This window comes from Streptopelia decaocto (assembly GCF_964273445.1).
Source record: "Streptopelia decaocto genome assembly, chromosome: 21".
NCBI lineage: Eukaryota > Metazoa > Chordata > Aves > Columbiformes > Columbidae > Streptopelia > Streptopelia decaocto.
Window position 1 is genome coordinate 1,310,089 of NC_138676.1, and position 13,547 is coordinate 1,323,635.

The window sequence follows — 13,547 nt, forward strand, 5'->3', positions numbered from 1 at the left end:
TGGGATGTTGTGCATATATGAGATCCCTGGCCAGTCCAGCTGCCTCCCTGCACAGGTGCAGCTCCCCACCGAACTGTGGGGTGGGCTCGTGCACACAAGTCCCTACGTTTCAGCAAGGAGACGTCCTGCCCTGCTTCATTTTCCAGCAAACCCTGCAGTATCCTCCCCCACCTTTTTTCCCTTCTTGTTTGGGACAGCATGTGGAACTCCTTAATTCAAAGTCTCTCACCAGTCTGGAATTGTAGATAGGTGATTTGATGGGGGATGGCATCGGGCAGCTGATCCGTTTTTCCTTCTGGCGCCGGTTGCAGAACCAGACCCGAACCACCTCCTTTTCCATGGAGAGCTGCTCTGCTATCAAGGATATCTCCTCTGAGCTGGGCTTGGGGTTCTGCTAAGAAAAGGCAGGAGGTTAAAGAAAGCCCCCAAAAGCTGTAATTTACAGCATCAGTAAATGCTCTGCTGCTGGAAAGGCAGAGGGCAAGGGTGGGGTTGGCTGTAAACTGCAGGGGGGAGAAAACTTGCCTCTAAGACAAAGAATAAATATTTGGGTGAGAGATTATGTTCTGCGAACCAGAAAGTGCCTCTGATTCAACGTCAAGTCTCATGGACTCAGTTGGAGATGAGTCACAGTACCTGGACCTGTTATTGCATAAAGCACCTCTCTCTTTGATCTTAACAGCACCCTGAATCATCGCTTGGGGGGAGCTGGTGGTCCTCTTATCGCCACACAGAACACACGAGCTCCGAGTGCTGTTTCTACACCCACCTACATGATCTCAGAAGAGCCATTTCTTCTCTTTGTTCCTCCATCCCTCATTTATTAAGCGAAATAATACTACTTGTCCTTTCTTCCAAGTCACTTATTTTCTGATGCATGTGAGAGCATTTAGCTCTAAGGGGTCTGATCTGAGCTGGAGACTTGAGGGTCAAAAATACCTAGCACAGAGATGCCAAGACATTTTTCCCATTACAAAGAATGACTCATACTAACTAAAAATGAGATGCCCACAATGACCTGACAATGATTGTCTTTTGTTCTCATTAGCAGCCTTAGGAGGAAATTTTTATATGATCAGGTGCGAGGGAGAGAGCAAATAAATGAGGGCTGGTAAAAAACATGTTTGGTGAAAAACCTTCAAGGGACAAGTTAGTCCTACTGATTTAAAGCTCTGCTTGCTCTCTGTAGGGATTTTTCTTGAAAATCTTGATGCTTGTGAAGTAAAAGTCTCCACTTCTAGAAATGATTCAGCAGCGATATGTGGAGCAGCTGGTTCTTTGGTCTCACCAGACCTACTTAATGGGGAATCCGTTCCCATGCTGCCCCATGGCCCCACAGTTCCTGTGACATATACCCGTGACTCACAAAAGGAGGCAGGTGCAGATCAGCTTTGACCAGGGCACCGAGCAGTGGGCAATGATACAGACGTGTAGTGAAGAAATAATAATTCTATTAAAACAGTGTTTACCAAGGAAATTTTTGGCTGATTTCTTAGTCTTCGACACTTTTCCTATTAACCCCTTTGAGCATTTTCTAACTTGCTATCAAAACAAAGACATCCCCTTTTTCGAGGGCTCAGTGCTGCCGTGACCTGGGAAATGCCAAACCTGGGGAGAGCTCACAACACATTGAAAGATTTCCCCTCACATCTTGAAATCTTTTCTCCAGCGTGGAGCGAATGTTGGTCTCAATGCTGGTTCGCTTCTTTCTTTTCCGCCCAAACATCTCATTCACTGAGGGGTAGGAGTTGGGAGTGCTCATGGAAGAGTCCAAAGGAGCGGATTCTGGGGAAAGAGGGAGTGGAAAAGAGATATTCAAGAAGATAATGAGTTATTTTCATTTCTAGATCCTTTTTAGGATCTATGGCATCTCCTAAAATAAGTAAAAATGTTCCTACATTGTGGATCCTTCCTCTGATGATGATTAAAATGGCACAAACAGTACCAAATCCATCAATTGTCTGAATCTGGAAGGAGATACAGGTGCTAAAATTTTAATCAACACGCTGTTTTTCCCTTTTCAAGCTTGATTTCCAGGCTGCTCTGATGGGGACCACACATTTTCTAATGACTCCTCAGGGCTGATCTCTGAGCACTTCAGAATGAGTCCTTTCCTGCTCTTTCCTGTTTGCACAAGGAGGGACTGAATGGACTAGCCCAGTGATTTACACCTGACCATGCGGCAGAGCAGAAAGGGCTGCCCCAGACACCAAACTGCAAGGTGAATATAAACCTATATTGCCAGAGAGAAAGGACAGATGTGGTTTGATATCTAGGCTGCTGTGCAGCCTGCTGTGTGACCCACAGACCAGAGCAGCCACAGATCTACGAGGTTTTATCTCCATTTCCCATTTTCCTGGCTTATAGTGGAGGTTCCTGGATGGATCCTCTTGTCCTGGCCAAGACTGGGGGCATGTAATGTCACCCACCTGCATCACTCAGCCACTTCTCCAGCAGAGGTTTGAGCTTGCACATGTTCTTAAAGCTCAGGTTGAGAGCCTCGAAGCGGGAAATGGTTGTCTGGCTGAAATCATTGCCGTAGAGCTTCCCCATGGCAAGTCCAACGTCACCCTGCCACAGAACATCCACATCACAACATGAGAGCTCCCAGCTGTTCGACCACCTCCCAGGCTGCTTCCAGAATAGACGCAGCCTGGTTCCCATGATCTGCCTGCCAGAGAAAGGAACTTCTCTTGCCACAGGAGTCTGCCCCACACCCCCGAGCCTTTGCATGTTGAAGAAGGAGTGGGTAATGAGGTTGTGGTAATGAAGTACTAAGAAGGATTTGTCTCTTCATGTGTTTGGAAGGGGATGCTCCAAAGAAAGCCAAACTGTGTCTAATCCAGATCTTCCTCAGTCCACTACTCTGCCACAAGCTCCCCCAGCCCAACATGTCCACATCGCAAGTGACACCCCCCTTGCCATTGATGAGGCTGCTCACCTGCGTGAACCCCAGTTTGATTCGCCTTTGTTTGAAAGTCTTAGCAAACTTTTCCAGCTCCTCCAGGTCACTGGGCTCCTCAGATGCCCCAGATGGAGTTAGGTGCTTTGCCACTTGCAAATGCTGGGGTACATCCAGGTGGGGTTCAACCGATGAGCCAGGGAGTCCAGAACGGCCCACAGCCTGTTGAAACAACAGAACAGGTGCACGGAGTCACGACGATAGAAAAGCACACCGCTTTCTCTGCCATTTGCCCTCCACGAAGCAGCGCTCTTGTAGACCGGTGCTTCTCAGGGTGGGACTGTACGTTGGACCGGACATTGGGGCGAGTTACCTGTGATGCCAGGCTGGGTCCCGGCTGGGAGAGGAGAAGGCTGCCCTGTTGCTGAGGGAAGGAGAGGAGGTTGGGCTGCAAAGCTGAGGAGAGAAAGAGAGACAAAGCTGATCAGACCAGCTCCTTCATCAGCTGAACATCACTCTGCACAGGGAGGACTCGGGATGCTCTGAATGGCGGGTGTCAGCCAGCGCTTGTTCAAAATACGAGCATTTCAGCCGTTACAGAATGCGGATGGCTCTGAGTTGGATTACAACAAAAGGAAAGGTCCTTTTAATGGCTTTTTAGCCTGAAATGGACTAATACAATAATTATATAGGTCAAATATCTCACCCACTGACCCCTGTGTGGAGCTTATTAACCTGAGACTGAACTAGGGCACAGACATTTTACACAGGCATCTAACATTTTTGATGCTGAGCAGTGGAGAATTTACTACATCCTAAGTGGTGATCTCTCCCAGTGCTTAATCACTGTAGCTGTTAAAAATGTGCATCTTATTTCCAAGAGAAGCTTTTCTGACTCCAACTTTCAGCCACTTGATCTTGTTAAAAATAATCCTGATCCTACACCTAATCTCCTGAGCCTACCCGCTCTGCTTTCTGCTCTACATTTCATTTTGAAGTGTCCTTTTGAAGGCGTCTGACCCTTTCTTTTCTACCCTACTGTATTTCAAATAAATTGAATTTCTTTTGGAATACATAAACTGACATAACATGATGAAAGTAAAAAAGATGAGGAATCTATAAAAGTAACAAAACCTACTATTTATGAAGGCTGTGCAATTGTTTGGTTGACAAACTGCCAAGTTCAAGCCTATATCTCTTACAGGGAAAGTCCTAAAGGATTAAATAGTGACCAAGACAGCGTAGTTCCCTAGAATTTAGTTACATTCTCCAAGTCTGCTGTGGGTGAAACCTATATAATTTAGTGAGGATTTATAACCTTTCTTGAAACAGTCAATATATTCTATTGATTGTATCTGGCAATTATAGGGAAAACTATAGACTTTTATGGACTTCTGCTAAAAGAAAAAACAAGGAACAAATATCACCTTGGAAATCAATCACTCTACCCTCTTTCTTTCTGCCTGTCTTTTTAAATTTAGATCTGAATGTGCAGGATCCCATGTATTTATTTAGATTGGTGTTTCAATAAGCCTCTCTAATGCTGGAACAACTTTGAATTTCAAATGCAGGTTGGTAATGAGGTGCACATTTTTAACAGTGGTGGTAATTAATCACCGGAATGGCTTGCCTAGGGACATGGCGGGTGATCTGTCATTTGGAGTCTTTAAAACCATGACTGAACACCTTTGTGAAAGCTAAGCCCTAGCTCAAATGAAAATGATGAACTGGATTCAGGAATCACCGGTTCGACAGCTGATGAGCCAGGCTGTGTTTTCCTAAGATGAAGACTTCAGCAACAACATTTTGGCTGATGGTATCCCCAGCATCTACCGGGCTGCTTGTTTCCACCTTTATGGCACAGAGCTCTCCCCCCTCATTCAAGTGTGGCAGCATTAGCCATTCGAAGGGCTGCATAATCAATCAGATCAGGGCATAACTAATCAGACCTGGGAACTTATCTGGCTTAAAACCAGCTTTAAACACTAAAAGGAAACAAAACCTGTGTCCCCTGGAAAGTTTAAGCCCACAGCTGAGTCACTTTGGCCATGAAATCCACAAACTGATGTACCCATCAGTCAGAACTCAGGAAACCTTGAGGGTGTGTGTTCCCATGACAGCCTGAGGAGCAGCTTCAGGAGTATTTTATGCATCTCTTCGATACGAAGGATGCTCTGCCTCTATTTCTACCAAACAACCAGTTCCATAAACCGATCATGGCTTCACTGTCACTCTGCAGTGGCTGTGCATGCACACAACAAGAGGTCATTAGAACCAAGCAATCATCTATTCCAATGGAAGTGCCATTGCACAAAAAGCCAGCTACTGGCCAGAATATCTCATCTTTATCAAGTCTGGAATGAAAAGGGGTCATGGCCAAACAGTGGCCACCTGTGGGAGCCAAAGGAAGTCACACCATAGAAGAAACTCTAAGTCTATAAAGGGAAGCAAGTTCTCTCTCTCCAGTATAATGTATTTCCTATTATACATTAATAAAAGCAGACAGTAAGCAACAGATTATCCTTACCCTGCCATTTCAAACAATATACATTCTAGATTATTGTTAAATATACATATAGTAATTTCTTTATACATCACTTACCATCAATTGGCAGAGAGAAGAGTTTATATACTCTCAATGAGAAATAGGTTTCCCACTTGCCTACAGTATAAGTTTCCTTTTGGAGTACACGTACAGTGGATTCAAGCTGTTAAGGTTTTAATAATTCTGAGTTTTGGTTCATATAGAGGGCCCTCTGTGCCGAAATAAATCAAGAATTAAAACAAAGGACCCAGGTCCCTTTGCGTCTGTGAGGTTATGGATCAAATACTATATTTTCCTGTCCACAAGCAGCATAAAAATTCATGAAAAAATTACATACCTGTATCCCTGTGGTTGGAGAAACGTCATTAAAAAGTATTGGCGGTAAAAATAAAAACACTGGGACTTTCTCTAGAACTGAGTTCAGCCCTCAGTCCTTCCCCCCCTTTCATGGAGCCAGTTACACGGTGTTTCAGAAGTAATTAGACCCCATCCTCTCCTGCCCATGGCCTGGAGCGAGATTTGGGAACAACCACTGGCAACCCCAAACCCCTCAGCTGTCACCCGCAGGCTGCTCCTGGCTAGGCTAGACCTGTTAGTTCCAGCACCAACACCATCCTTCCAGCAGAGCGGCTCCGCGTTTGCTCTGCCCTGAGGTACTTAGAGAGATCAGCTCAGCCCCTGACCAGCTTTGTGGAAGAAACGAAGAGTGCGAACCCAGGTGGCCGGGACCCCACGCGGGCTCCTCGCTGTTGTGCTCACAGCCAGATGCTGTCCTGGACTTGGAGGTGCCATCGCTACCAGGTCTGCAGATGCTCACCCCAAGGTGGCACTCGTGGTGCACACAATGCACAGGTGCCAGGAGCATCTCTGGAGCCAGACCCTTCCCAGAGCAACTCCATGCGGAAGGGATCATCCCAGGAGTGGGAACCAGCACCGGCGCAAGAGCTGGGGATGATGCAGCTCGTAACAGAGCAGTGGAACAGACACCATCATGCTGGGAATGTAACTGGTCAGATCAAAAGCAACAGTTGTGAGAAGGGAGGTTTTTCCTATAGATGTATCTGCTTATAATAATGTCCCTTTTGGCTGTTGTTGCTCTTACCTTGTTGCCCGGCCTGAGACTGAGACAGAAGAAACTGGGGAACTGACTGCATATGACCAGGAAGCAATACCAGCTGCTGCAGGGTGTGAAGAGAGCTCATATCCTATGGGAAAAAGCAAAGGGAACAACAAAACTCAGAGATATGTCTGGTCTTCACACAGCATTACCTCTCTTATAAAGCTTCCCTGCTCTTTTGCAGTGTCCTCGACCCCATTCACCCTTTTCATTTAAGTGCCTACACACCAGATTTATGTAATTCATGCTCTGGAGAGTTACAGACCAGAGGTACTCCGGGATCTGAAGTTTTCAGCTATATAAGAATTCCGTGCACACACAGACATCCACATGGAGAATTGTCTACTTTAATCTGGAAAAGCTAATTCTTGAAAAATGACATTTTTGAGTCACTGGCAGTCAAAACTTTTTTGTTAGAAGCAATGGTAAAAACTCCAGGATTCCTGTTTCTTCCAGATAACATATCTCAGAGAGTGAACTCACTAAAATGACACATTGCCCCCGACTGTCCCATCTGACGAACACCAAGGGCCTGCTGCCCACAGAAGGCTGATATCCTGTGCTGAGATGGGAAAAAGAATCAATGCCCAGCAGCTCCTGATTCCGTGTGTCACCAGCAAACGCATTGCAATGGACACGGTGACCAGACCAAGAGTGTTTCCTGTTCTTGGCCGCGTAGCTGCCAGGAATTCCCCTCCCTGCATCGAGCAGAGCAGGCAATAGGTGCTGAGAGACGAGGATTACATCCTAGCGCTCTTTCTCACTGCCAAGGTCTTTTGTTGGGATTAGGGGAGAAGAGTTTCCGTATCCTTAGGGTAGACAGGGAGGAGGAAGGGGGAAAGGAAAGGAAAAAACCAACCAACCAACTCCGATAAGACCAGCTCTCTTTAGAGGTACATTTTTAAAGGAGCTCATTCCTCAACGAGATGAGCTCTTTGGGGTTCTCAAGAGCTGTTTTGAAGCTTGGGGAACTTGAACAGTCTCTGAATTGTCTAATGGATGAATCCATGTAAAGCCTTCTGCAGAAAAGAAAGAGGCTGAGGAGGAAGCTGAGTTTTGCCAATGCAGATTCACTTTTCCAATCTAGCGTCCACCACATCCTCAAGACTCCTTTTGCCACTGTCCAAAGGCATATGTAATTTGGCAGGTGTCTCAGAACCAGCCTCTTCTCCAGGGGGTCACTAACCAGTGCCATTTCAGACTTCTGGATCCCCAAAGTCACTTACCCCCGCAATTTGGCTTCCGGGCATCATTGATGATCCCTGCACAAGGTGACCTGACCTAGGGGGGATTGTAGATTGCAAGGAGTCGCTGAGGTCTTCGGTTTTAATCTGAAAAAGAACAAAACAATTGTAGCATTAGGGAGAGGACACAAGGGGATGCAGGAGGAATGGGGGGCTAGAAGTCTGGGATCAGAAAGGGGTTTATTTCAGAGAGAAATCAGAGGTCAGGACTCACTGCTTCCAGCCCTGGCTTTGCAGAAAGGCACAATCATTCTCCACTCCTGCTCTCTAATCTATAACAAGGACATAGTTCTCCTGCTCTGCCAAGAGGAGGCTCGCAGTTTGCTCAATTAAAAAGAAATTAATTGAAACACTTGAGGAAGTAACCAAGTTCCAGTGAAAGATTCACGTCTACAGAAATGTCATCATTTCTGAGTCCACATCCTTAAGAGAAGAATTTACCCAGGGACCAGAACTAAATCCTTGCATCTGGTTTATTCCATAGCCTTCATTTTAATTTCTAACATTGCTACTACATTTAAAAGAAAGGAAAAAGGAACAAACAAATAAACTATTACATCACTTTGCAGCAGCTGAAATCCTTTGGTAAGGCTGACGGGAACAGGAGAGAGGGGCACCTGGTTGGGGATTTTAGGTTAATTCCTGAACACCGTCTATGTGCAGGTGCCATGCACAGGAGACAGAAAAGTCACACAGAGCTCTTCTAACACATTTCCACTAAGAAAAGATCGAAACAAACCATTTCCAAACTTCAGCCCAAGTTGTTCCTAAGCATGAGAATGCCTGGCACAAGACTCGCATCGTAAGTCCCATTCTTCACATAAGCCTTTCCAGTGCAAGAAGCAGCTCCAGCTTCCACAAACCCAGGAGGACACCAGAAAGGACAGGTCTTGAAAACCCCGTCCACAGGCTCAGCATTGCAGATTCACTTTTACTACTAGGGCTGAACCTCCTGATGTCCCATCGAATTACAGCGGAGCCCAACATCCCCCAGAAGACAAGCGGGACCGTGTTTGCTGGGGAATTCTGCGGTGCTTTGGGCTTTGGGTCATGCAACCTCCTACCAGCAGAGGGGGACAAGAAATCCAGCTTTTAAAAACAATGGCCCAAGTGAATATTTTTTGGTGGAGGGAAGTTTTATTTCAATTTGACTCGAGCAAACAAAGACACAAATCTCCACAGGAGAAAACACGATCGCAAAAGGCTCAAAAAGACAGCTGGCCCTGTAACGTTAACCTCTGCATTTCAGAAGGTGCTATGCAGAGGGAAGGGAATTACAACATCTCCTTTCATTACAACTATAGCTCTGGACACCGCCGAAACTAGTTTTGCAATAATACTAGCTCCTTGCTACAAGAGTTATACATGCTATGAATTCCAGTTCTTTCCTACCTTTCAGGCTGGCATGATCATCCCTCTTAGTCTGGTGAAAAAAAATCAGATGGAAAGATCTTCTTGATCACTATCAACGTGGATAGTGTCTAAGTTACCAAATATTAGACAAAAGGCTCAGGAGAATATACCGTTACCCCGAGCCGTCCATTCATTGCAGGCAAATGGTTTTACGCACGTTTTTCTTTCTGAGGGTGCATTTAAAAAAAAGCAATCGGAGCCAGAAGTAAAAATGAAGAAATAAAAAGAATTACCCCTGCTTGCAATTCATGTGTGTCTGCCTCACACAACGCGGTCATCCGAGCCTCAACAGTCCCAAAAAGACAAGTCATCCACATCCTAGAGAACAAGGCACTTGATCCTGCCTAAGTTATGATCCCAGGAGGAGTGGAGTGTTGAAGAAGCACAAGCCATTTCCAAACTGAAATCAATTTTTACAGCTGCCAAGCAGAACGATCTGGAAGCGTTCCAGGGTGAAAGGGGTGTGTAGCTGCATCCCGGCATCGCACAATATGAGAACGGCAGGTCGGTTTGGCAAAGGACCGGTTCCCGATTTAAAAACAACAACATCTCCCACTGCTCCTTCCCCCATCCCTGGAATTCTCCGGCTCCCTCCTGCGCAGTGGGCGGGAACCCGCTGTTCTTGACAAATCTTTCTGCCCTGCACCTATTTTCATTGGGTTTAGGCTCAAATTTACCTCTCCCTCCTCTTCCTCTCCCCAACAGGCCTGCAGCTGGCTAATTGTTCATTAGCAAGAGTTCGGGGTATATCCAAAACTTTTGGGATGGTTTATGCAAATCCCACACTTTCATTTTTTTCCCTGGTTAAACCGGCAGCATTAACAACTATACATTAAAAAAACCAAAACCAAAAACCCCAAAAAACCACACACATTGTGGGCGAGGCCACTCAGTATCATGAGACTCCCTTCAAATAATGTAAATTTCAAATTAATAAAACAAGAGGAGGAGTTGCCTTCTCCTTTCCCACTGTATCTGACTCGTATTTGCAGGCATTTTCTACAAATATTATAAAAGTTTGTTTTAAGGAACCAAAAAATGTTGAAATTATCACAGAATCACCTCGTGTAGGTATCTGGTGAGAACCCTGCTGAGGCATCGCGAGCGAGCAACTTTGTTAAAAACAGGACCTCGGTTTTATGCAATGATCAGGACAGACAGGGAATGGGGAACAAGAAGGAGAGCAAACCTAAGTTTCTTCCCATTGAGCTTGATTTGGGGAAATAGCGCTATCTGAGGACAAATGAACTTGTGAAGGAGCGGGATCGAGCAACGCACTGCAAGCACATCCTGACAGTGGGAGAGGTGCGGAGCCCGGCCAGCTGGGAACCCACAGGCACCTCGTTCCCCTTGGGCTGCAGGGGATTCTCCAGGCAGGGCTGGGAGCAGCCTCCAGCTCCACCCGAGGAGGTGACGGCAGGTGGCGGCACCCATACGGATTGCTACCCGGGGCTTCTCCGGGCTAGGAAAGGGATCGCACCTGCGAATCTCAAGTGGATGTTTTCACAGCCTTAAAATAGGGTCAGCTGCCCCCAAGCAATCAGAGTGAAAAACACAGGAAGGGTGACTGAGTGGAAAGAGCCTTCTCCTGAGTTGGCTAGCACATCTGCTGGGGCTGGCCAAGGATGGGTTGTTTCTTACCTATCTCTGGCCTAAAAACAAAAAGCAAAACAAACTAAGAAACATATTGAGGGCAATGGAAAATGATCAAAGCTCTTCAGCTTGCTTGCGTAACCGATTTGTGGAAGGTGTTTCATAAACATTTCATAAGAAGGAGAATTATGAAGAAAACATCTCCCAACCTGCCTGCAATTACTGCACAAACTCTTCCTTACCAGTAGGAAGAAGGGGAGGAAAAAAAAAGTCTATCTGTTTTGTAACTGATCTGTGAACTTTTGGCAAACATTCGGCTCATGAAAACATCCTGCAGACATATTGCAAAGCTGTAAAAAGCCAGCCCTACATGAGGATGTTGGAAAGATTCACCTTAGCAGCTCTGATTTCACCGTCTGGAAGGCCATATTCTCCTGATGGATGGACCGACCGAGCCACATTTGATCCAGTGGACTGACGGCCAGATGCCTTTGGCTGGGCTGAACTCTGGCTGCAGCTCTCCTTTTATAAGCCCAGTTTGGAGTCACTGCTCACTGGTAATCTGAATTGGTCTTTCTCATCTATTAGCTGCCAAAGCAGGCAGCCTGAATGCAGTCCCGAGCCACCTCCTTCTGCCGTAACATAAGCACCACTCCATCCTCCTCTCCGCAAAGGTGGGACTCACTGACTCATTCAGCACCCAGAGCCTCCAGAATGCTTTCCCCCAAATTTAGATGAGAGACGCCCAAACCCTGCCAGAGTGAGGCCACTAAAGCCGTGTCAGCCTTCTCCAGTACCAGTTCCTAGGCAGGAACTGCGGACATTATTTTAAGTTAGAATACGACTATATTTGTCGTGTAGTTTCTATTTAGATGCTAACCCCTTTGAAACAGGTACTTATCTGCCTTTGTATCTGGCTTATCTCATAGTCAGAAACTCACAACTGTTTAAGACTTACTCATATCCCTCCTTTCATTGCAGAGTGGTACTCACTGGATAGGAGAGGTTCAGGTGCACACAGACTTAAGAGGGTCTGAACAAAATGCCCCTTACTGAACACAAAGAGCACGGCTCTTGGGGGCTGAGTCAGTCCCAAAGCGCTGTTCTATACAATAGAGCTGCCCCAAAGTGATCTGCCTGAAGTCAAGGGAGGAAGTTCTACAGTAGGAACAGGTATCAAAATAGGATCCAAGGCTCCTGCAGTTAACTGAGCCTTCCCACCTTCCAGTGGCACAAGTGTATTTCTCTGTGAATTACCTGCACACGTGGGCACTATAAAATAAAAAACACACTAATAATAAATTATAGCAATAATAATAATGGGCTTGCAATTATTATTTCCACATGTACTATCCTGCACGTACGGCAAGGCTTTACAGAAACCCAGGAAGAAAGAGAAACCTTACGTCGACGCAATGATATTCACCATAAAACATTCGCTATCCTTTCATAAAGTGTGGAGTTTTACAGAAGTTGTCAGTGTGTTAAAAGGGGAGTTAATCCCATGCTGAATACCTAACAGAATATATACCCTAAAACTCAGTAAAGACAGCACACTAAAAAATTAAAGCGTTATCCCTAACCTCAACACACCTGCATCACAGCTATATGAGGCCTTTGAGTTTATTAATTGAGGCCCAATCTGATATGCTTTATCCTCTGAGCTTCAGTTCGGGATGTTAATGGTTGTGCCTCAGCTGTAGTAAAAGAGGGGGTGGGAAACCAAGACTTTAAGAGTAACTGAACTACACGCTTCATAAAAGAAAACAAACAGAACCACACTCAGCTTTGCATCCACAGGCTTTCTGATGCAGCACTTCCCTAGCATTTTTGCTTTTAAACAGAGAACGGGAAAAAGAAGTCACCTCTCTGCTCTGTGCTGAATGATGAACCTCAAAATGACCACGTGTAGCACAATGTGTTTCTAAAGCAGGTGGTGGGCACGGAGTGGAGAACCCAAACCAGAGGTGGCACAAGCACCTGGACACGCGCATCCTGACAAAGGGCTGCTGACCACATCAGGGACCGCAGCCTCTGCAAGAGCCGCAGCAAGAAGCCAACAAGCACTTTGGGAAGGTGATCTGCGTTCACGGAGAGCAGAACTGGCAAAAAGGTACAAAAATGCAACCACTTACAGCATCTTCACTCTTACTATTGGTACTCAGGCGTGTGGTACCTTCTCTGCCAAGGCCTGTGGACAAGCCAAATTGGAAGTATTTACAAAAAGGGGAGGTGAAGATGACATTTTCTTGGTCAGATTGATAAGAACCTCCAAAGAGCGCATGGAAAACCACTTTACCACCACTAAGGCTGTGATTACTCTCTTTTCTCCATTGCAGGACTGGTTCTGCCCCTTCCTCCCCAGCCGTTCTCAGTGTCCTTCTGCCGCAGCCTTCTCACACATTGCAGCTCTGCTCCCTGCATCTCTCTCAATTTCACTTGCCCAACTTCCAGAGCTCTCCAGAACTCCACCTCTGCCTACACCTTTGTGCTTATCTTCTCTGCTGCCACCCTGGGCTGCATCCCTGCCCCTTTCCTTATCAATCCGATTTCACGTACACCAGGCTTCATGGCTTCTCCCATGCCCTCTTGCATGCTCACACAGGTTTTCTGGAGCCTAATCATGTTGCCTTGAAGTCAGTAGCAAAGTTGCCTTATTGGGTTTTTCTGGGGCCAAGACCAGACTTTTAACTCTTCTCCAAATTCCCTGCGTGAAAAATTTCCTGTTTCTAT

General features: G+C 46.0%; 1 protein-coding gene across 1 annotated transcript in view; it reads right to left on the reverse strand.

Moving 5' to 3' along the window:
* The window catches only part of POU2F3 (POU class 2 homeobox 3), a gene marked incomplete at its 5' end in the record, with an annotated part of 39,254 nt that overhangs the window by 3,269 nt on the left and 22,438 nt on the right, over positions 1–13,547 (reverse strand). The window contains 7 exons of the mRNA XM_082070286.1: positions 230–391; positions 1,649–1,785; positions 2,430–2,571; positions 2,942–3,124; positions 3,276–3,358; positions 6,550–6,652; positions 7,791–7,895. Coding sequence (XP_081926412.1) covers positions 230–391; positions 1,649–1,785; positions 2,430–2,571; positions 2,942–3,124; positions 3,276–3,358; positions 6,550–6,652; positions 7,791–7,895 — 915 coding nt within the window. The remainder of the gene's footprint in view (positions 1–229; positions 392–1,648; positions 1,786–2,429; positions 2,572–2,941; positions 3,125–3,275; positions 3,359–6,549; positions 6,653–7,790; positions 7,896–13,547) is intronic.